This window comes from Cladophialophora immunda, assembly GCF_000835495.1.
Source record: "Cladophialophora immunda strain CBS 83496 unplaced genomic scaffold supercont1.3, whole genome shotgun sequence".
Classification (NCBI taxonomy): domain Eukaryota; kingdom Fungi; phylum Ascomycota; class Eurotiomycetes; order Chaetothyriales; family Herpotrichiellaceae; genus Cladophialophora; species Cladophialophora immunda.
The window spans coordinates 1692274-1715221 of record NW_015622543.1 but is presented as its reverse complement, the minus strand read 5'-3'; the positions used below and the strand labels follow the sequence as shown (position 1 = coordinate 1715221).

Sequence of the window (22948 nt, the reverse complement as noted above, 5' to 3'; positions counted from 1 at the left end):
GCGAGAACTAGTATGGATCAACGCGGCTGAGCGGGAGAACAAGGGGCCCGAGTTGGGTTTCCGCCCTGTCAATCTTCTTGTAGTACGAGGTAAAACGAACTGCATCGCCCGTTCACCATCACTATACCTTTTCAACTCTCTGAAGATTCCAGGGGAGATCCTTTGATTCAATGAGCCATGGCTGCACTTCGTATATCGGACCCTTGCTCAATCAAATCCCCGGTAGACCGTCTGCGCATCGTGCGACGCCGGGGCTGGTATTGGAGCTGGAGATCGCATAAAATGGCAGGCGTTCTGCGTTCCTTGAGTCGATCGACCCTCGTAGGCTTCAACCCTCGCTCAGTTCATCAGTGTTGCCACTGCTTTGTTCGGCGACGTCCACAATTTCCTTATTCACCAAGCCGACGTGCTCTTTTCTCAGACCCGACGCCCAACGGGCCTACCCCTCGATGAGATGGCTGGCATGGCCGAAAAGTCTGAGCACAACGTCGACATACAAGACCACAGCATACGCGATAGCATCCTCACTTCCCAGCTAGAGGTACCGGACGTCAAGGTGACGTATTGGACGTTGTTTCGATATGCTTCCAGACAGGAGATTTGTATTCTGGCCCTGTCTGCTTCCTCCGCCGTCGTGTCGGGAGCCGTGCAACCCCTCATGACGGTAAGGAGACTTGAGAGCTTCATTGTACCTGCGTCTAGGTAATAGTTACCAGGCTGACATGATGATAGCTTGTGCTAGGATCTTTGGCTGGACGGTTCACAGGTTTTCAAGCGGGATCAGCAGCTACATCAGACTTCAATCATCAGCTTTCGAGACTTGCTCTTTACTTCGTATATCTGGGTGCGTGGCCTTGGAATCTGAACTCGTACACCTGCTTATTGACAATCCTCCACGTCAGGAATCGGATCCTTCGTTGCCGTCTTCATTGCCATCCAAGGTTTCTCCTTCGCTGGTGAGGCAATTACGCGGAGAACGCGTGAAGCATACCTTCAATCCATTATGCGACAGAACATTGCGTTCTTTGACAGTATCGGGGCCGGAGAAGTGGCCAGCCGCATAAGCGGCGATATGAACATGATTCAGGTGATTGCTTTTTCAATCGGTCTGCCGTCTGTGAAGAGAATACTAAGACATGTCAGGATGGTATATCTCAGAAATTGGGCCTTACCGCCGCAGGAGTTACGACTTTCTTCGCAGCCCTTGCGGTGGGTTTCATCAGATCTTGGAAGCTGACACTCATCATGCTATCGGTGACCGTTCTGATCATTCTCATCATGGGGGGTGCTGGCAAAGGAATCAAGCAGTACCAGGCGCAGGCAAACGATGCTTACGCCATCGGAGCCACCATCGCTGAAGAAGCCTTTACTTCCATTCGAACCACCACTGCCTTTGGTGCACAGGACTGGCTGGCCAAACACTTCGGCATGCACCTGGATAACGTCAAGCGGTTCGATTTCAAGAGCAAAGCTTTCTTGGCCTTTATGATCGCCGCGATGATGGCCATCATGAACTTGCAGTACGGCCTCGCCTTCTGGGAAGGATCGCGCCTGCTACATGATGGCAGCGTTTCGGTGTCGAAGATCATCACGGTCGTGTTCTCTTCCATGCTGGCTGGAGTGTCCATCGGACACGTGGCGCCACATTTCGGTGCCTTTGCGACGGCGGTAGCTGCTGGCCAGAAGATATTTCAGGCTATCGACCGGGAATCGCCCCTGGATCCGATGTCCGGAGCTGGCAAAAAACCCTCGACTGTGGAAGGCGAGATCGTCTTCAAGAACGTGCGACACGTTTACCCGTCACGCCCAGACAAGGTCGTCCTCGATGAATTGAGTTTCTCTATTCCGTCCGGCAAGGTCACCGCTGTTGTGGGCAAGTCGGGATCTGGCAAGTCGACTCTGGTGGGCCTGATAGAACGCTTCTATCGTCCTGTCGGCGGCGAGATTAGCCTCGATGGACTCCCCATACAGGAACTAAACCTACATTGGCTTCGGGCCCAGATTGCCGTTGTTGGTCAAGAGCCCATTCTGTTCAACACCACAGTGTACGAGAACATCCGCTTCGGACTGTGTGGAACAGAACTTGAGCATGTAAGCCCTGCTCAGCAGACCCGCCCCAACGCTTCTAATCTCGGAAATCGCTAACTAGACTCGGGTTTGACGTGAGTAGGCAGCAGGAGAGAAAGTGACCGGTCTGATTGAAGAGGCTGCGAGAACGGCAAATGCGTATGAATTCATCTCCAACTTGCCCGGCGGATTTCAGGCTCGCGTTGGGGAACGGGGAATGCTCCTTTCTGGTGGCCAGAGACAACGAATTGCAATCGCACGCGCTGTCGTGTCGAACCCCAAGATTCTTCTTCTGGATGAAGCTACTGCCTCGCTGGACCTGCAGGCCGAGAGCCTTGTAAGAGCCGCGCTGGACGCTGCCTCCAAAAATCGAACCACTCTTGTGATTGCCCATCGACTGTCGACTATCAAGCACGCTGACAACATAGTGGTTCTCAACGCAGGGAAACTCGTCGAGCAAGGTACCCACGAAGAACTGATGCGCAACCGAGGAGACTACCACTCGATGGTGGAGGCTCAGCAAATTGACTCGATTCAGCCGTCTGCCGATACGGAAATCCTTCGCAGTGGCGTTGTCGATTCTGAGGACCAGAACGCGGCGAACCGGTTGTCGACGCAAACTTCGACAGACGAAACGTGCCAAAAACACGAGAACCAGAAACATTACCATCTCTGGGAACTCGTTAAGTTCATATGGTCTCTCAACCAAAACGAACAGTCATGGATGACACTCGGTTTTGTTGTCTCGATGGGCACGGGAGCAGGATATCCCATCCTCGCTATCCTCTTCGGGAACTCAATCATCTCGCTGGTAGATCCTAGTGCTAGCACAGGTGGTCACGACATTGATTTCTGGTGCGGGATGTTGCTCATGCTGGGACTGACCATCCTGGTCCTGTACATGATTCAGGGCATGGCCTTTGCTTGGGCGTCGTCTCGGCTGATCCGGCATACCAGAGACTTGACCTTCCGCGCCATTCTTCGTCAAGATATGGCCTTCTTTGATGTAAAGGAAAACGCTTCTGGAGCACTTGCATCCATGCTTTCCACCGAGGCCACCATGATAGCCGGTATAAGTGGAGCAACACTCGCGGCGCTCCTGAACTTTGTGGTATCAATCATTGCAGCGATCGCCGTATCCTGTTCCTTTGGCTGGAAACTCGCCCTTGTGTGCACCTCGACGATGCCACTCCTGCTCGCCTGCGGTTTCCTCCGGACTTGGGTCATGGTGGACTTGGAGAAACGGACTCGACGTCAAACAGAAGCAGCGGGGTTCGCCTGTGAGGCTGCATCCGCAATCCGTACCGTGGCTTCGCTGAGGATGGAACGAGATGTCTGTTCGCAGTACAGTGCAATGCTAGGGCAGCAGCTGAAGCAGGACTTTCGATCTTTGCTCCTGTCTTCCATGCTCTACGCCACTTCGCAATCCCTCATGTTCTTTGCCAGCGGCCTGGCCTTCTGGTACGGAGGCACCCTGATCGCAAAGGGCGAGTACTCGGTGAAGCAGTTCTTCGTGTGCTTCGTCGCCGTTATCTGGGGATCACAAGCGGCTGGCGCCATCTTTTCGTACGCCGGGGATATGAGCAACGCGAGGGCGGCTGCCGCTCGGGTGAAGACTCTCCTCGGTCGAACACCGAGTATTGATTCCTGGTCGGTCACAGGAACGCCCGTACGGCATGGACTCAAGGGCCAGATTGAACTGCGCGACGTGTCCTTCTTCTACCCGACGCGCCCCAGTCGGCTGGTCCTCAAGAACGTCAGCATCACCGCCGAGCCGGGACAGTTCATTGCGCTGGTGGGAGGCAGTGGCAGTGGCAAGAGCACCGTCATCTCGCTGCTCGAGAGGTTCTACGATGTCGCAGCCGGAGCGGTCTACGTGGACGGGAACGAGATTTCGACCTACCAGGTCCAGGATTACCGGCGGCAGCTGGCGCTCGTGAGCCAGGAGACCACACTGCACATGGGCACCATCCGAGACAATGTCCTCGCCGACAAGGAGGACGCGTCGGAGGAGGATCTTATCCAGGCGTGCAAGGACGCCAACATCTATGATTACATTGTAAGTCAACCGACAAGCTGCCCTCTGCCTTGAAGAGCAATCCAGTTGACCGCGGATCCTAGCTCTCGCTTCCCGACGGGTTCGACACCTCCGTGGGTACAAAGGGCAGTCTGCTGTCTGGCGGCCAAAGGCAACGCATCGCCATTGCCAAGGCGCTCCTGCGCAATCCTAAAATCCTGTACGTGAGCTCCATCCCGCCCGCCCGCTCCCAAAACCTCTCCTTTTGAGATTTCCCCCGGAGCCGCACTGACCCGTGATGCTCTCAAGACTCCTGGACGAAGCCACCTCCGCGCTGGACTCGTCCTCTGAGGCCACCGTCCAGGCGGCTCTCGACCGTGCCGCAAAGGGCCGTACCACGATTGCCGTCGCCCACCGCCTCAGCACGATCCAGCATGCGGACGTAATCTACGTTCTTGAGCGGGGGAGCGTGGTGGAGCGAGGGAATCACGCAGAGCTGATGCGCAGAGGCGGGAGGTATGCTGAATTGGTGCGGTTGCAGGAGATTGGGATGGAGTGATAGTCCGCCGTTCACTGCGTCCGGTGGAGGGTTTGCATAAGGGGAGGATGGAGAGGTCAGTTTTTCAAGTTCCTAAGTGGAGGGTCGGTTTCTTCGTAGTTGAAAGTTTTCTTATTTTATCTTCGTCTCAGATGTAGCACCTTGCCAGACAAATATAACTTTCGAACCTTGCGACAACATCCGCCTTCATTCAGTTGGGAACGCGAGCGCAGCGCATGCCGTCACTGTCGAAGTCCGTAGAGGCGTCGTTGGTGCAGAATCCGAAAAGTAACGATCATCGTCGGAGGTTTCCGCTACATGTCGGACAGGATTTGTCCATAAAGCCAACAGGTCACAAAATGTCCAAGAACATTCAGCTCAGACCGGAATCCGCGATCGCGCAGAAACAACAGGTGTTGCATTGAACTGGCCGAGGAATGCAGCGCTCGTTGCTATAACCTGGCTAGCAAACGCTCCAGAATCGTTGCTGTTGTTTTGCTTTTTCCCAAGGGACCGAATATAGCAAGACTTCTCGGACGAGGGAGGAGAAAAGATCTGGTACATCGCTTCTTGTGCATACCTACATTCATGGCAGACTCCACCACTCATCCGGTGGGCGACAACCCATTCCTCAAACGAGCCTATGCGCTCTCCAGCGCGGCCGACGCACGCGATCTCTACAACGAGTGGGCATTGGAGTACGACAAGGATCTCGAGGCGGAGGAGTACGCCGCCCCGAGGCTCGCCGCGCAGGCGTTGGCGGATGCGTTCGACGGCGACCGGCGAGGCGAGGCCGCCCGGCTGAGGGGCCTCCAGATCCTGGACGCGGGCTGCGGGACGGGGCTGGTGGGCGTCGAGCTCGCGCGGTTCGGCGCCCAAACCGTCACGGGCCTGGACATCAGCCCGGGCATGCTGGCGGTGGCGCGCGGGACGGGCGTCTACGGCGCGCTGGAGCAGGCCGACCTGTCGGCGCCGCGTCCGATCGCGAAGCCCGACGACTTCTTCGACGCCGTGCTCTGCGTGGGTACCCTGACGCGCGGGCACGTGGGACCGCAGGTGGTCGAGGAGTTTGTCAGGGTCGTGAAACCGGGAGGATGCATCGTCGCCACCGTGCTCGACGACATCTGGGAGAGCGCCGGGTTCAGCGCCGAGGTCGAGCGCTTGAGGGCTGCTGCCGCTGGTGCCAGCAGGATCGAGGTCTTGCGGTCGGAGGTGGTGGGGTTGAGATCGACGACCAATGTTGGCGGGAGGCTGCTGGTGCTTCGAAAGGTGTAGATATCTTGGACGAGGTTCTATTGTCGGGTTCGCCCTGGGAAGTCCAGAAGACTGCTGTGTGTGTGTGTGTGTGTGTGTGTGTGTGTGTGTGTCAGGCGCCTATATTGCGAAAGAGTTGTGCTGGAAATGTAGTGGGCGGCTTTGCATGGAGGTGAGGTTCACTTCTGGCTGTGGCATGCCTCTAGTTAGGACAGAAGCAGAGCCATCCTGTGCTAGGGCAGCCGAGCGGCCCTGCCGTACGGTCACAGCTGGCCTTGTTTAGGGGCGCGTGAATCGGCCAGGAGGGAAGAAGCGGGCCTACAGCCCCTAGAACACAGGCTCCGAACAGAATGGAAGGCCCTCTTGTCACATTTTACCCGCCTAGCACGATAGATGCTACGGGTAGGCGGTGAGTTAGATGTCTCGCCCAAAATCGGCGCCCATTGCAGCCTAGTAAGCCCACCCGCCCGAAGTTCTCCCTCCCTTGTTCAATGACGATGCTTCTCGACACCAACGTCTCACTTCGAGTCTCTGTCGCTTTCTGCCCTTCGTTCTCCAATGTCTGCCACCCTGAAGCATCACTTCACAACACCTTTGCCTCGCACAATTCCGTCCAGCTACGCCCTTCGTTGCTGTCCTGTTCATGGCAACATCTCCACATCACAAGAACCCAAGGTCGGAAAACAAACCAGGCTTCCACAACGCTTCAAGAGCTCGAAGTGAGTCACGGGCATTGTTCTAAAATGGCCTCCTGGACAGCTGTAATCAATTCCAGATTCTTCCCGACACCGAACACACGTCCATCTGTCAAGAGCCAGGCCTTCCACGCGCTTTGAGACTCTGGTCGTATCGCAGCACGGCGTTTAGCAACACCTGCGTTCCCAATGCACTGTCAAACAGCAGTTGTTAGCATGAGATAACCCTGTAATATGATGGCAGAGACCTTGACATACCAGTCCTCGGGCGTTGAATACTCACTCGGGTGGTGCGATATCCCATTCTTTGACGGAATAAACACCATCGACGTGGGGCAGATGTACGAAGTATTGACGCTGTCGTGGCCAGCCCCGGCCGGCAGCTCTCTGTACCCGTCCTTGCCCACGAGCTCAATCGCCGACGACCGCACCGCGTCGATGCAATCCTTGTGAAACTCCACCCCGGCACTCCTCCAAATTTGCTTGATGTCGACGGTGCAGCTGTTGCTCTCGGCAATAGATGCGCACAATTCTCGGACGATCTGGGCCATTTTGTCCAGAGTGTCGTTGGAGAGATGTTCGATGTCGACGCTGAAAGTGACTGTCCCAGGGATCGTGCCGGGCGATTGTGGTTCCGAGTTGATGACCCCGACGGTGGTCACGCCCTGGTTTTCCCAGGCCACGGTGTTTATGCGTGAGATCATCTGCGCTGCCGCGAGAAGGGCGTCGGCGCGTCGATCGATCGGCGTGGTGCCACAGTGCTGGCATCGCCCGTTCACCGTCACGATGAGCCAGGTCATTCCCTGGACCCCCGTCACAACGCCGACGGACTTGGAGTCTTCTTCCAGCACGGGCCCTTGTTCGATGTGGTATTCGAAATGAGCAGAGAGCGGGTTTGCTGTGTGGGTGGCCTTGACGGGGCCAAGGTATCCGATTTTCGCGAGCTCATCTTTAAACCGCAAACCATCGGAGTCTACGTGGTTGTACGCGTCCTCGAGCGACACATTGCCTGCCCAGACAGCACTAGATAACATGCCCGTGTTGAATCGAGCGCCCTCTTCGTTCGTCCAGTCGATCACTGCAATCGGGGCATATGTGGTGTAGTCGTTTTCATGCAAGACTTTCAGGATCTCGACCCCGGCTTGCACACCTAGGATGCCGTCGTACCGCCCTCCCGCGGGCTGGGTGTCTAGGTGTGATCCGATGCCGATGGGAGCAATGTCGTTGTTTTGACCCGGCCTGATGGCGAAGAGATTTCCCATCTCGTCGATCTTGACCGTTGCCCCGTACTGCTGAACCGTGTCGACAAACCAGTCACGGACGGCCTTGTCTTCTGGGGTGAGCGTCAGTCGTCGAACACCTCCTTCGGGCGTCGCCCCCCACTGTGCCGTGTGGTGTAGAGTGTCCCATAACCTCTGCTGGTTGACGGTCAGGGTCGAAGCAGAGTACAGTCTGTTGCGAGAGGCGAATGATCGCACTTGAAGAGTGTTCTGACGGCACTGCCGTCTCATGTAACCTCTACAGGCATTTCTGGACGATGCCACAAATGATCCGTGGAAGAGTGGAAGGGTGAACCGGATGGGATTCATTGTTGTTTCGTCTTATTCTGCGATTTGGATAAGTGCATTCGTGCCCTTGTAACAAATGGAAGCCTTCCCACTGTCCTTTATACTATCGGCAAACTCGCATCGTACGAGATGCCCACTATGATCTCCTAACTTACTGAGGAAGATTCTCCTCCTCAACGGTGATCCGCGATGACAACTACAAGTAGATATTGGTAAATCCATCTCTCTCCCAATGAAGCAAGCCTCTGCAGCGTGCATTGAGCCATGTCAAAGTCCTTTTCTTGGTATTCTGCAATGGCATCAAGAATATGCAAGGTCGTCGGGGCGCCTCTTGTTGTATATGCGCCATGGTTGGCTACAGATACAGTGCCGATGTCCACTTTATTTAGTGTCGACACGCCATGTCCCCCTCTTCGCCCTGTAGATGCCCTTGCCGCCCTGCTGGCCCTGTAGCAGTTCATATTCCCGGACACTCTCCGTGTAACCGTCCTTCTTCTGGAGAGACCTACTCTCTCTTTCCCTCTCCAGATCTTCGTGGTCGGTGCTGCATCTCCACCGCATTCCTCTGCCATCATCATGGACTCCACCTGGGCCCTTTTCCGCATGGGCGACTGATACAGTGCCGAGATGGAGAAGAGGATCAGCATGGGTCCGTTGCCTTGTGACTTGATAGAGGTCGCGGGCCATGATACGACGGTGAGATGTGCTCCAGCATCATTCCACGGTTCTCGTGCTGCTTGAATACCTGGCGCCTGGTCGGTGTATAAAAGGGCAACCTACTTCATGTCTCCCAGCGAGGGGTCCTGCTGCTTGTCACTGTGTCATCGCGATAAATTATAAAACACCAGGTTCAAGTACCCCTTCATATCATCTGACAAGCTACAAGCGAGCCTCACGATGGAGCTCAAGAGAGCAGACTTGCGCCTCAACCACCCTTTCATCCAGAATCTGATTGCTGGGTAAGCCTCTTCCCTCTTTTCTCAGCGGCACGAATGTCGAGGTATTTTAAATAGAGTGCTGACATCCCGACCAGGTTGATGCTCCTCTGTCTCCCTGGCATCTATCTCGCCTTGACAGGTCTCGGAGCCGGTGGAGGCAAACCGTCGTCTCAAACGGTAGCTGCGAACGTCAATGCCATCTTGTACGGCGTCTTCTTCATCACCGGGTGGTTTGCCGGCTCGGTGATGAATCTCATCGGTCCAAATTATACGGTCTTTCTTGGGTCGATTGGATACAGTCTATACACAGGTGAGTTATTATCCCTCACACTACTCCTGGTTCCTTGTTCCTGTTCTCTAGCTACTCACGCTGGTTGCAGGTGGTCTCTGGTACTTCGACCGAACGGGAAACTCGTGGCTGGCATACATGGGTGGAGGCATTGAAGGAGTATCGGCTGCGCTTCTGTGGGCGTCCGCCGGCGCAATTGCATACTCGTACGCCGAAGAGAAGGACAAGGCTCTGTTCATGACAATCCAATGGTGCATGTGTGAAGGTGAGCTTGCCAAATGTATGCATTGACGGAGATCCTCATGTGCAGCAGGTGGTTCGACGGTCGCAGCCCTGGTTGCCCTCGGCATCAACATGCACAGCGCGCGGCAAGACGCCGGTGCTCCCACCCCAGTATACGTCGTCTTCGTGGTGATCCAGGTCTTAGCTATGGTGCTGGCCCTGACACTGCTCGTGCGGCCCGCGAAGGTGGTGCGCAGCGACGGCACCAAGATTGCCATCTTCAAGCAGCCGTCTTTGAAGGGCGAGCTGCGTGGCATTCTCGAGATGATCAGGGATTTCCGGTTCATGATGCTGCTCCCGGCCATCTTCGTCGCCGAGATGGCCCTGGCCCTTCAGAGCTCGCTCAACGGCTACTACTTCAACCTCCGCACCCGCTCGCTCAACAACGTCATGTTCAACTTCATCCAGCTGCCCGCCAGCTTCGGCATGACCTACATCCTGGACAATCCGCGATTCGGGCGCAGGAAGACCCGGGCGCTGATCGGGATATCGGTGATGAGCGCGATCACACTGGCCATTTGTGCCGCAGAGGCGGCGTGGCTCGCTGAACATCACCTGAACCGGCACGAAGCAGGGCCGTCTACCGACTGGACGGATCCCGCCTTCGCCGGCGCGTTTGTCATATATGTCATCTACGGGAGTGTCTACAGGTAAGCACCACCCCGCAGTCAAACCCTACACGCAAACAATCTCGATGAATCCACTGACTGGTACAACGCGGCTGATTCCTATCGGCAGCATCTACCAAATCGCAACGCAGTACGTCATCTGCGCACTGACCAACGACCCGGAGCGGCTGGCGCGACGGGCGTCGTGCTTCCGCGGCACGACCGCGCTAGGCATGATGTTCAGCTTCATCATCGACGGCAACGGCGGGACCTACATCACCCAGCTGTCCTTTCAGTTCGCGTGCTACTTCGTGGGCATCCTCTTCCTGTACACCGTCACCGTCTTCTACGTCGGCGACACGAACTACTTCCACGAGGACACGGTCATCGTGCCGAAGCATATCGAGGAGGATGCCGCGCGGCTGGGAGGGAGGGTCGGCGGCGAGACGGGCAGCGTGGATGGGGAAGAGACGGTGGTTCCCAACAAGAGTATTGCGTAGAGGCACCTGGCGGTATGGATACAAGAGTATCTAGGTGCTTGGAGCAACCAGTCCCCCACTGATCCCGGGACTATGGCTCTTGTGTGTCCAGCCTTAGTTCAGCAATATAACAAGTGGGATGCGTTGCGCCATTAGATCTATACCTATGTATTTGAACCGGTAACCTGTCGTGTCTGTAGGCTACGACCCCAAAAACGCCACCCAAAGCTAAAACTACTCCATGTTCAGCAGTACGTTGGATTCGGCGGACATCGTATCACAGAACGGAGTCATGTCTCTAGCCGAAACAGCCCTTGGGATACCAAGAGCGAGATAGCTTGCATCTTTGGGTGAGCCCCGTCCCGTGCCCCCCGTTAGCAGAGCGGACCTCACCGTCCCATGGCGCGATAAGGATTTGGATAAGAATACTGGGGGGACTTGTTCTGATCTCCAACTTCTCCATGGCATACATCCCCGAGACCACTCTGATTAAACAAAGCCGAATATCACGACTCTCGCGTGCTTGTCATTACCCTCACCATAATATGCCGTCGTACTCGCGCCCTCGCCAGCCGCCGGCCTCGCGAGGTTCCAAACTCGGCTACTACCGTGCCTCGATCGCCTGCGTGGGCTGCCGCAAGAGCAAGACGCGGTGTCTGCTGACGCCGAAGAGAGAGCAGGATAGCTGTCTGAACTGCCGGCGCAAGAATCAACCCTGCGCTTTCCTGACGGTGGATAAGAAGCCGCCGGACTGGCTCTGGTCGAAGCGGCGAAGGCAGGCCACAGGGTCAGAGTCAGAGTCACAGTCACAGTCGAACTCCTCGCAGCTGTCGGTATCTGTGTCACCCACCCACTCGGACATGAACCAGGACTGTGCTTGGGGCGACAATACCGAGACGCCGGTCCTTCAATCGAACCAGCAGCCAAACTCGGCCTGGGATGTGGATGTGGATTTCCGGTCGTTCTCGTTCGAGACGCTACTCCCTGCAAATCTGGAGGGTCACGTCGACCCCGACGGCTGCATCAGTGGGAATGCAGAGTGGTTCGTCTCGCCCGAACCCATGGGCATGCTGCCCGGTGCCGACCTCCCTTGTCCACAGTATTCATATTCGAGCCCGAGCCTGGACCCGGGTTTGGAATGGGACGTCAATACTATGCCGCTGGGAGATCCGAACTGGTATAACCAATATCTGCTCCAGAATGGCCAACTTCATCCGCCGTTTGACCCTGCTGCCGTACCTCTGTCGACCCCATACGATCATCATGGACACCACTCTCAAGTCACCAGTGAAGGTACATGAGCTATGAGCCACGAGCTCGGAGCAGAAGCGTACATGGTACCTGGCTACGGATAGAACCGGAAATGTGGATGCCCGGAATTGTTTGCCCAGCCGTCGAACCCATTGTGATCAACGCCGGCAAATGACCCAGAAGCACGCCCTCCGAGAACGAGAGGAGAAGATTCGACATGGTAGGGCATAATCCAAAACGACAGACCGGCGGGAAGAAAAGAGACTTCTGACCTTTGGCATCATGGAGGATGAGACGGACCTTCTCTCAGAGACACACTGCATCCGCAAAGGATGGGCTTGGAAGTCCAACATGACAAAAGCCGCGACCAACCCCAAGCGGCGGACGAAATATGGGCAACCTTCTGCCATCTACCAACGCGACATCTTCCAGTTGGCCCTCGGGAAGTCCTGACCGCCTTGGTAGGGAAGAAACATACAATCATGGGCGTGTTTAAGAAGCGGGCGTCCGGCCGATGTTCAGGGTATGAGGAAATAACGCTCTGTGTCAGTTCACCCTCGTAAGGCTGGGAAGGTATATAGCGCTGACCGTGGCGAAGATTGAGAAGGATGTCGAACGAACGGACGAGGCGACGAGCGCAAAACGGTAGCGTTTTTATGGATGGGAAAAGCAGGCCGATTTTCTCCCGCGCAAAACTCCATGTTCACTCTAATGGAAAATTCTACCCATTTTTCTTCACGGATACAAGGGCTCTCTGCGTGCTTCGTGCACCACGGGGGTTCACATAAAACTGTTGATGTCCGCAAATATGCTCTCCAGGTCCAACTCGTCCAGCTGCATTCCACCCTCAAACGTCTGCCAGACTTCGTCGAAGAAGGGGAATTCGGGGTTCGACACATCCGGGTCCGGGACAGTGTTGCTCCTTCCAGTTCCGAGCCCATAAGGCATGTCAGCAGGTGGCATTACGGGCCTGTTGATCGAAACATCCTGGCCCACTGCGGGCAATGAGACCTTGTACTTGTGGACCAGCCTCTGGAGAGATTCGAGCAAGGTCGTGGCGATGGCCGTCTGGGATTGGGCCTCCTCCAGGATCTGGAATGCCTGCGCCAGCTCCGACCTGCGTCGATCCTCATGATCAACGGCGGCGGCCTTGTTCAGACAAACGTCCAACAACAGGGTGACGATGGCCAGGAAGAGGCAGTACAGCGTCCCGCCGAACCTGAACCGGCTCAGCGCAAAGGGAATGGCGGTTTCCTTCTCCAGGCGTCGCTCGGCCGCGATGATCGTTCGCGCGGCATCGAGACAAATCTGCCGTGATCGGGCCAGCCTCGGCTCGGCCGGGCTGCGCGACAGGCTTGGGAGGTGAAGCTTGCAGCGCCGCGCTTGCACCATGCCAGTGAGGATGTAAGCCTGGACAATGATTGCGGGGTCTTTGGAGGCTCTGTCGGCGCTCGTTGAATCACCGTCGTCTTCAAGGTTGAAGAAGGGGGGGAAGTCACTGATGAACTTCTCAAACTGGGCGTCGACCTCCATGATCTCGTCAGAAGTGGCAATTTCCCAATTGTCGGTTGAGGATTGGTTGCTGGCCTGGTAACAGAGCTCTCCAAGTCGTACTCTCTGCAAAAAGTACGACATTGATGTGGGTTGTGTTATGTGCAATCCGACGAGGGGAAGACCCTCCACCACATGTTCGTCCGGGATGTTGCGCGGCTTGTTGACCATCATCTGCCGTGGCTGCACGGTGCAGATCCCTTCATGAGGTCCCGGGAATCTGCTCAGAATCCTTTACCCAAGTCAGCAAAGGATCTCATTACGCCCTCGCCAACAACGACGTACCAGTCCAGCGCGGCAAGATACCACCAGACCCTTCGTCCGACCTCGGCTTGGATCGAATCGATTTGTGGACGACGCGATGGGTGGTCAATCCGGTGCAGATATAATTGTCGCGCTGTAGTTATAGCTCTAGACACCAGCTCAAAATATCGGAGCGACGTGCCTTCCATGTTGCAGACTAGGAATGATACAAGTATCAGTGCCTGAACGTCTTCGATAGAGCCATTGGTAGTCCTGCGTGAGTGGTCGAGCATGTCCAAGGTTGCAATCACCCAGGAGGCGGATTGGTTTCTCGCATCGTCCACCGAGCGATACAAATTGTGGTCGTCCTGGGTCGTCCATATAAACGTTGCACTGGCCACGATGCTCAATAGCAAAGCCACACGGCCGGGCTGAATGGGCTGACGTTGATCCAGCTCGTGGTAAATGCCGTCCGCCAGCTTTCGTAGAGATGGAGCATGGACGACATGGTGAATGTAAGTAATATCGCGGAGATACTTGTCCACGAAGACCTTGGCTTCTTCGCGCCGTGGGAGCCAGACGCATTTGACGGGCTCAACGGTGTAAGAGGGGGTAGGTGGATCCAGGTATGTATAAGAAGTGGTCCTTGTGATCTGCCGAACCGGACACGTCCGGCACACAATCTTGTCCGGGCAGAAAAGGGCCTGAGATCAGTGAGCATATGGCAACCCAGGTTTGGTAGTCTCAAATCAGGATGTGACAAAGAGTGAAAAGCGGCAGCGGACAGTGGGATCCACAGCTTCGATATGGTTAAGCAGCACTTACCGCCGAACTTTGATCCATCATACCCGACTCGAGCAGTTTGACGTCGTCAGCAGCAGTGTCTGATTGTAGATTTGGTGCCGGAGTGGTGTTCTCCTTCGTCCAGCTAGCTAGTTGGACATTGTTGGTCGCGCTAAGACCTTCTTTGGCCGACCACCGCATTCTGGACGAATTGCCAGAGCTGAAACGGATCAACGCGGAGGGGATTTCCTGTTGGGTTTCTTCACCAAGAGGCGGCCCTCTGGCTGGGTCGTAGAGCTGGCAGGTTAGACCTTTCACGGCGCAGTTATCGCAGGGGAACTGGCGACTGCATCGCAGCTTCTTGGAGCGGCAATAGTGGCACGACACAGGACGAGGCGGACGAGGCGGACGAGGCGGGCGACGCGGACGCATCACACGTTTAGTATCTGGCCTTGGTTCCATGTTCGTCTCTCCGTAGGCAAGAGCTCGTCGATCTACCATGCAGAGGGTAGAGGATCGACGTCACGATGGTCTCCAAGATTGCAAGGCTGACATTTTCTTGAAGACCTGGACCGGACTGTGGATCCTCATTGTTACAAATGAGCGAATCAGCGTGCTCCATGCCCGGAAAGTCCGGAGGACGGAAATTCCGGCAGATGTGATTGGCTGCATCCAGATCACATTATACCAAGGGCATCGTATATAAACTGTGCTAAATCCCAGTCGAAGTAGAATTCTGTATTGATTTCACTCTGTACACGCTCTGTCTCACCATCATGGAAGCCATAGTCGATCAAATACAATCCCTGGCGAAGGGCGCCGGCGAGGCAGAGAAGTCTCGCATCCTCGATACACTGCTGCGTCTCCAACGAGAACTTGAATCACCAATGGATGTCATTATGAGGATATTCAATGCGGTGCGTGCGCATTGGTGCTGAGACTTTCAGAGGAGATTGCTGACTTACAACTTCAGCAAATTTCTCTCTCGGTAACCTATGTCGCAGTGGAGCTTGGCCTCTTCCGGAAGTTGACCGATTCTGGTTCGACTTCGGTCAGCGGGTCTCAGTTGGCTACAGAAACCAAGGCATCCCCGGATCTGGTTGGTAAGTCATTCTTCAAAGGGTGTGGGCTATTACCCTAGCCAAGCTGATAATGGTCTGAATCCTGTAGAACGCATCCTCCGATACCTGGCATCTGCCGGCTTCCTCGACAACCCGGGCTCAGGTGAATATCGACCCAACAACCTCACCTATTTCCTGGCCAGTCCCGTCGCTGATGCTGGTATCGCCCATGCGTAAGTTCTTTTCCCTTTGAGGCCACTATAACCCTTTCTGAATGACTCAATTGCCGTTAGCCTCGACACTTGCGGTCCTGCGATCCAAGCCCTCCCGTCATTCCTCGCTGAGACACAGTACCAAGACATCATTGAGAACACAAAGACACCGTTCCAGAAAGGGCACAAGACGAGCCTTGGGGCCTTTCAATGGCTGTCTGAGCGCCCGAAGAACTTCCTTGCCCTTCAGCAGATCATGACCGCCATTCAGTCCGCCGCCTGGCTCAACGGTCTCGATGTGCTCAATCAAGCTGCCCTGGACGTTCCGTCCGGATCCGAGAGACCTTTCTTCGTCGATGTGGGAGGTGGCCACGGCCACCAGTGTAAGCAACTGCTCGATAAGCATCCAAATCTCCATGGAAGTCTTGTCCTAGAGGATCTCCCTCAGGCTATTGACAAGTTGCCCCCAATCGACGGGGTCAAAGTGATTGGACAAGATTTCTTCGAGAGGCAGACTGTTCGAGGTATGTTTGCCACCTACCAGTGCAAAGTTGTAGCCCAATTCCAGTGGCTAACATCGCGTCCCCGACCAGATGCAAAGTTTTATTATCTTCGTCGGATCATGCATGATTGGCCCGATACCGAGTGTCTCACAATCCTATCTCGTCTCTCCGAGGCGATGGCGAGCGATTCAATCATCCTGATTGACGAGATTGTCCTCCCCGATGCAAACGTGCCGTGGCAGGCTGCGATGCAGGATATGTCGATGAATATCCTCTTCGCTGGCAAGGAGAGGACCCGCAAGCAATGGGAGAGTTTAATCACCACTTCGGGGCTGAAACAGAAGGAAATTCGCACCTACAGCCTCTCGGCGTGTAGTTCCGTGATTGTCCTGGAAAAAAGCGTTGGATGATTGTAGCAAGCTGCGTTGCCGTCTTGAGGACTTATCCAGTCAATAGGTAGAAATAGGCATGGCATTAGTTAGCGCCACTACTATCTCAACTGAAGAAAAGATGGTGGGGAATGGAACTCCTTGTAACTGTGAGGTAAAGGCATAGGCACTGTGACGAATTGGATCGTGACGGCCTATTAATTTGAGCTCCGGGAAGGGGGTTTGGGGTCCACCGTAGACATGGGCCGACAAGCATCACGGCTCGGCGAATAAGTTGAATGTGTGAGTGAGGCAGCGCTTTCCATCCTTCCCCTTGTCAATCCCCAACGTACAATCGTACACAGGAAGATTTTCGCTCAGCTAATTTTGCCAAATCTCGTTGAAGACAACCATGAAAGGCTCTCTACCGATTCCGCGACCAAAGTCCTGGCCTCCTCGAACGATTGACAATGAATTGGGAATAGCAACGCTGTCTCTGGGTAACTGGAGAGAGCATAAGCTTGGTCCTCGCCTCGAGGCGGCCGCCGAAGCTGGATACCATTGGATCGACCTCTTTGACGAATGCTGGGCAGCTTACTTGGAGGAGCACGGGCTGGATGGGAAGAAGCTGTGGGAGGCCACCCCGGAGAATCTTCAAGTCGCTCACAAGCTTGGAGAGCTGGTAAAATCGTTGGGAATGCGGATCTCCTGCACCCAACCGCTTCGAAAGATCGAGGGGATCAAAGACCCGGTGGAAAGGCGAGCCACCCTCGACCTGGTGGCGAAGCGATTTCCCTTTATGCGAGCGTTTGACACTGATCTGGTGTTCATGTGTGCCAGCATTCGCTCTGACAGTGGGGTGACTTCGGACTTGAAAATGGTGGCCCAAGACCTCGCCGAGATGGGGGACATGGCCGCCGCGTTTTCTCACGCAGACGGCGGTCGGATGTTGAGGATCGGTTACGAGGGCCTTTCATGGGCAACGAGAAACACTTGGTCAGCGTCCTGGGAGGCAGTCCGGGCGGCAAACCGACCGAACGTCGGTCTGGTGGTCGATGCCTTCAACGTTTTGGCTGTTGAATGGGCCGACCCCCCCAACCCGGCTGGGCATGGGCGCGTGTACGGAGCCATCGAGGAGTCGGTGACTCTACTGTGTCTATCGCTTGCGTCTCTCGTGGCATCTGTCCCTGGTGACAGGATCTTCTTCTTTCAGGTGGGGGATGCCGAGCTGGTCGACCCACGACGCCTTTACAGAGAACCTCTGGACCCTGAGACCCCAGCATTGCTACCTTGGTCGCGAGGCCATCGTCTTTTCCCATTCGAGACTTCCAGAGGCGGTTACATGCCCGTGGAGCTCGTTGCTGCTGCGGTCCTCGCAACAGGATATCAAGGACCCATGTCACTGGAAGTTTTCAATAACTCACTTAACGTGGCGGGCAAGAACGTACCTCCTGAGCACGCAGCCCGCGGGATGGTCGGGCTTCGAAAAGTTCTGGAGGCCGTGCAACGGGTGCCTCCGTTCTGGGATCCTTCAGTAGAGGTATCGATTGAAGACTTGGTGCTTCTGTATTATTCCAATCGACAGGTAAAGCCCAATATATAACCATAGCGAAGTCACTGGAGGAAATCGTCCTGTCTCCCTCTCTCCCCCGCCCCCTCTTTTTTTTCAGTGGGCATTAATTCTTCGGCCACAAAGATAGTTGACGAGTGCCAAATACTGATCTTGCGGATCGAAAATTCTTGACCCCTAAATAAACCTACCTACGTCACCATCGATCGATTTGGTGGGAGATGTTCTCACAGTCTCGCGGTGCTGCAAGGGACGACACCACCGCCGTGCTCGAATTCATAATCTCGGCCCTGTCTCCAGCCCGCCCAGTCGTGGAGTAGAGCCTCTCCTCCTTCTCCAGGCGCCAGTGTTCTGATCTCCCAGCCCCCTCCCGCGGGCCCTCTTGCGGGACTGTGAGACAAGGCGACCGCCGCCCGCTGTTGGTATCCTGACGCCTCCAACTCCTGGTGTGACAGCACCGGGAGACAGCACGCATCGGTCCCGTCGAAGATATCTTCCCACTCCTTACGCGTCCTGCTCTGGAACGTCTCCCTCAGTACTGCCTCCAGTCGTGGCCACGTCTGGCGGTCCTCCCGTCTCCCGCCCCACGCGCTGGACTCGCCGTCGTCGCCCAGCCGTAGTTGGAGCCCGCGACACAAAGCGGCGAAGAACTGAGGCTCCAACGCTGCCACCGACATGTACGTGCCAGGTTCCTTGCATTCGTAGACGTTGTAGTAGGGACAGCCGCCGTCGACGAGATTCTCTCCACGCGGTCGGTCCCACTGGCCCGGGATCTTCTGCGACAGCCTCGGCGCCGTCGCTAGGTACGAGACGCCGTCAACCATATTCGCCTCGACGATTTGGCCCTTGCCGGTGCGGCTGCGGTGGATCAACGCCATCAGGATGCCCGTCACACACATGTGGCCGCCACCAGCAAAATCTGCCAGCAGGTTCCCCGGCGGACTGGGAGGAAGTGGTGTTCGCCGGACGCCCCTGGCCACCTCAGGCACGGTGTCGTCGTCGTCGTTGTGGTTGTGGATAGCCGTGGGACCCAGCATCGCCAACACCCCAGACACGGCGAGGTAGTTGATGTCGTGGCCCGCCATGGTCGCGTACTTGCCGTCTCTGCGGAACCCCGTCAACCGCGCCACAATGAGCTGCGGGTTCGTCTTGAGCAACACGTTGTATGGATCCAGGCCCAGCTTCTCCAGCACGCCCGGCCGGAAGGGGTCGATCAGGACGTCCACACGGCCGTCACTGAGTAGCCGGAGCAACACCCGTCGTCCGGCCGCGGACTTCAGGTCCAGTTTGATGGACGATTTACCACGGACGAGGACGTCAGGACTCGGTGTGGCCGGCGGTGTCACCCGGTCGACGCGAAGGACGCTGGCACCATAGTCGGAGAGCAAGAGCCCCGCAAATGGTCCCGGTGCGAGACCGGCCAGCTCAACGACTCGGATGCCGGAGAGACTGGACATTCCGTTTGTTTGTGCGTGCTTTCTTCTCGGGGAACGCTTTTCCCCCACCGTGAGGAATCTGGATGTGATGTGACGTGCGTGCTCCGGGTGGGATTCGAAGGTAGTTCTTTTCTATATTCTGTGCTCCTCTCTCTTTCGCTGTCTCTTCTTGAGGCGAACCGAAGGAGGTGAATAGACTCTTATTTAAGCACCGGCACCCAGTGTCGTGAGATTGTTCGTCGTCCACATTTGGAGGCGATGCCAGGTACTATAAAGACCCAGTTTCACATCCAGACATCCTCCGCAAATGCCGCCGGTTATAGGCGCCTGGGCATATCGGAATTGTAGCTTTTAATTCCTAGTGCATGAGAAGGGAACCTAGAGCAAATTATGAATCACCAATTTTTCCGTGTCTTTGATTACTACCCTACCAGCGGGGATGAAGAATACGATTTAACCAGCTTCAGAGATTGTTTTGTGAAAAGACTTGAAAACACATACATGACCTAGAATTCTTCACGCGTATCACAGTCGGCTTGCTGGGGCATTTCCGAGAGCAGCAGCATGATCGTTTTCCTGATCCAGGAGCCGAACGACGCCCTCCTGTACACAGCTCGCCAGCATGGTGCCTTCTCTCGACCAGATCTTTTGCGTTGCGACGCCTCGGCCATCGCCGGCCCAATAACTGGCTATCTCCATGAGCATCCATTCGTCTGCGCGGACGGCCTTCGGGTCATGGAAGAACATGGTGTGGCTCAAGGTGACCATCATTTTCACACGCGGCCGAGACCGGCCTTCTTTATACTGAGAGTTGAGCGTGGACTGGCCCATTTTCTGGACGTTCGCCTCTTCGTCCGACCCGGGAATCAGGGAATGCTGCGTGGCTTCCTGCTTGTGTTGCCCCAGGTCCCGGGTCCCGACCTCAAATTCCGTCAGCGGCGGCTTGACAAAATCCCATATGCTGTGCACATGAGGAATGGTGCCGATCAAGTAGTTGTCGCAGATGTATGCCAGTGCCGCGAGATGTGTGTGGACTCCGCGGCTGCTGCCGGAGGGGGATGAGGATATCTTTTGGCTGGCTTTGCTCCAATGATGGATGCGTTTCTCGTGCGGGTTTTGGGCGTTGATGTTGAGAATGCCTACCTTTTTCGTCCGGTATGGTGGCGTTTCTGGTCCGCCAGAGGAGGCGCATTCTTGTTCGGATATCGGCTCTGGTATGTCTCTCGGCTTCAGCTCGGCGTGCCGGATCTGTGCCTGTTGCGATGATGTGCCGTCTCGGGCGAAATTGATGATCGATGTGAAGATTGTCCTGTCCTGTTGAACCGCCTTGACCGTTCTTGTGATGAAAGAGTTCCCCTCACTGACGCGCGAGACCTGATAGACGATTGGTTCATCGGCCCTGCCTGCCCGAACAAATTGTCCATGAATGGAATGTACAAAGAAGGATGATGGCACCGTGGCCTGAGCGGCCTGGAGGCTCTGGGCAATGCAGATCCCACCGTATATGCCCCTGGCGCCTGGAGGATTCCAGAGTGGTCCTGCATTGGTGAAGATATCACTGCCACCGTTCATTTCAGGTGGCAGCTGTCGCACTTGTAGCATTTTTTCAATCAGTGACTCCGATTTCAACCCATTCTCGCGAATGCTGTCTCTGTCGCCCATGGGAGGCGACCTGACCTGGCGGGAGCGATGGTGCGGTCACTGTTGTGTTGGTGAGATTTGATGCACACCCCCTCGAAGTCGCCTTCTGTCACATACCATCGGAGCGAGATAAGATTTCAGAGACGTTCGTCGTTGGTGGCATAGTGTTATTTCAGCTTTTGACGACCATATTACTCGAAGAGCGAGAATATGCACTCTGTCTGTCCCGGAATTGGGCAACCGAGAAAGCATTCGGAAATACGGAGCCAACGGCTATCTCAGAGTTCAAGCAGCCAATATCAGGCAAACAGTCGCTCCAGAGTTCATACATACAAAGCGTGGTGAGGCGTCCGGCGCTTAAATTTGGCCTGCGGTTCCGGGGATCTGGTGTCATGGAGGGGTTGCCGAGGCTCGCTCGAAAAGGGGGGGATGGAGGGGAACTTCGACATCGCAATCGCAGTCGTTTCCCCCATGTCATTCCAAGGCAGCAGTGCTCCTTCTTTCCATCATCGGATGTCCTACTTGGAAAAATGGAACAAGGAGCTCTTGTAGCTTGGGGCGGGCCACAATCGGCACTGCCAAAGCCCAGGACTCGAGGAAATTATATCAGCAAGGCTTGGTATATGCTCATTTCCACGTGGATCGTGTCTTTCTGGTTGTAGGCTCACATCAATCTAGCATCCCATGTCGTCAGAGCAAGACAAAGGTACCTACCTGAATATATCTCCTTGACCTTCCTAACGAAGTGGATGGTCGGCCCACGCACACGTGCTGACACACCGTTGAAGTGTGCTGGAGGCACTGTTTGCGCTAACTGCCGGCGTCAAAACAAAACATGCACATATCCTGCCCGTGCTAGGATTCGGAAACCCAAGGGATGTCCAGCTCCTGGGCTTGGTGCCTGTTCTACGACAGACAGGTGAGTCCTTCTGCATAGTCGGAGACCTCTCGAAAATCCCACTAACATGTCCCATGTTAATGGCAAGATCGCCGTTGACCCCGGTCGTTCAGATCATCTCCAACGAGCAAATTAGTCATAGCACTGATTCAATGATAGATCGTCTCGAGAGTCTTGAGCAACATGTCGATCGAATGGACAAGGCTTTGCACGCAGGCTACGTTGCTCAGCCCGACGAAGCTGAAGCACCACAGGACACTGAGATATTCGCCCGGTCTCCTCCTGAGCACTCCCGCCCCGCCTCGTTGAGCTCTCACATCAATGCTTTGAAGAAGACATTGCTTCCCGCTTTTCCTCTTCTGCAACAGGCCCCACGCTCTGCTAAAGTAGGTGGGCAATGCAGCGAGCAACTGGTAACAAAGCACTATCTTCGGAATTGTCCTTCCTTGATCCGGCTTAAATTTCTCCTTGGGTTATATTTTGAGCACTTGAACCCTTTCTTTCCATGCCTTGACGAAGGGGAGTTCATGCAACGTTGGGTGGAAATTGAGAATGATCTCGTCCATGACGGCAACAGTCTCTGCCTGCTTGTGCGGCCCTCATCACGGACGTTCCTCATGTCCATGTGCCTGGTCCTCGCTGTCGCCACATATCTCGACCCTTGCAGTCATGGGGAAGACCAACCGTCCATCTCAC

General features: G+C 55.5%; 6 protein-coding genes across 6 annotated transcripts; 5 read left to right on the top strand and 1 right to left on the bottom strand.

The window, feature by feature from the left end:
• Positions 1–454: 454 nt before the first annotated feature.
• Positions 455–4643, top strand: PV07_05109 (uncharacterized protein; the record flags this gene model as incomplete). The annotated part of the gene is made up of 7 exons (XM_016391981.1): positions 455–664; positions 733–844; positions 903–1087; positions 1144–2091; positions 2171–4126; positions 4189–4304; positions 4394–4643. The coding sequence occupies 7 exons, from the start codon at positions 455–457 to the stop codon at positions 4641–4643; spliced, it is 3777 nt and encodes a 1258-aa protein (XP_016249500.1).
• Positions 4644–5210: 567 nt separating this feature from the next.
• Positions 5211–5988, top strand: PV07_05108 (uncharacterized protein; the record flags this gene model as incomplete). The annotated part of the gene is made up of 1 exon (XM_016391980.1): positions 5211–5988. The coding sequence occupies one exon, from the start codon at positions 5211–5213 to the stop codon at positions 5895–5897; it is 687 nt and encodes a 228-aa protein (XP_016249499.1). The 3' UTR covers positions 5898–5988.
• A 5292-nt stretch (positions 5989–11280) lies between these two features.
• Positions 11281–12152, top strand: PV07_05107 (uncharacterized protein; the record flags this gene model as incomplete). The annotated part of the gene is made up of 1 exon (XM_016391979.1): positions 11281–12152. The coding sequence occupies one exon, from the start codon at positions 11281–11283 to the stop codon at positions 12034–12036; it is 756 nt and encodes a 251-aa protein (XP_016249498.1). The 3' UTR covers positions 12037–12152.
• Positions 12153–12618: 466 nt separating this feature from the next.
• On the bottom strand, positions 12619–15053 carry PV07_05106 (uncharacterized protein). Its single transcript, XM_016391978.1, has 3 exons — positions 14606–15053; positions 13823–14484; positions 12619–13769 (listed from the first exon to the last, which is right to left on the bottom strand). Exons 1-3 carry the CDS (start codon positions 15023–15025, stop codon positions 12767–12769), a joined length of 2085 nt encoding a protein of 694 aa, XP_016249497.1. The 5' UTR covers positions 15026–15053; the 3' UTR covers positions 12619–12766.
• A 269-nt stretch (positions 15054–15322) lies between these two features.
• On the top strand, positions 15323–16890 carry PV07_05105 (uncharacterized protein). The gene is made up of 5 exons (XM_016391977.1): positions 15323–15480; positions 15537–15666; positions 15734–15857; positions 15918–16360; positions 16430–16890. The coding sequence occupies exons 1-5, from the start codon at positions 15340–15342 to the stop codon at positions 16747–16749; spliced, it is 1158 nt and encodes a 385-aa protein (XP_016249496.1). The 5' UTR covers positions 15323–15339; the 3' UTR covers positions 16750–16890.
• A 229-nt stretch (positions 16891–17119) lies between these two features.
• PV07_05104 (uncharacterized protein) lies at positions 17120–18310 on the top strand (the record flags this gene model as incomplete). The annotated part of the gene is made up of 1 exon (XM_016391976.1): positions 17120–18310. One exon carries the CDS (start codon positions 17120–17122, stop codon positions 18308–18310), a length of 1191 nt encoding a protein of 396 aa, XP_016249495.1.
• Between the last annotated feature and the right edge of the window lie 4638 nt (positions 18311–22948).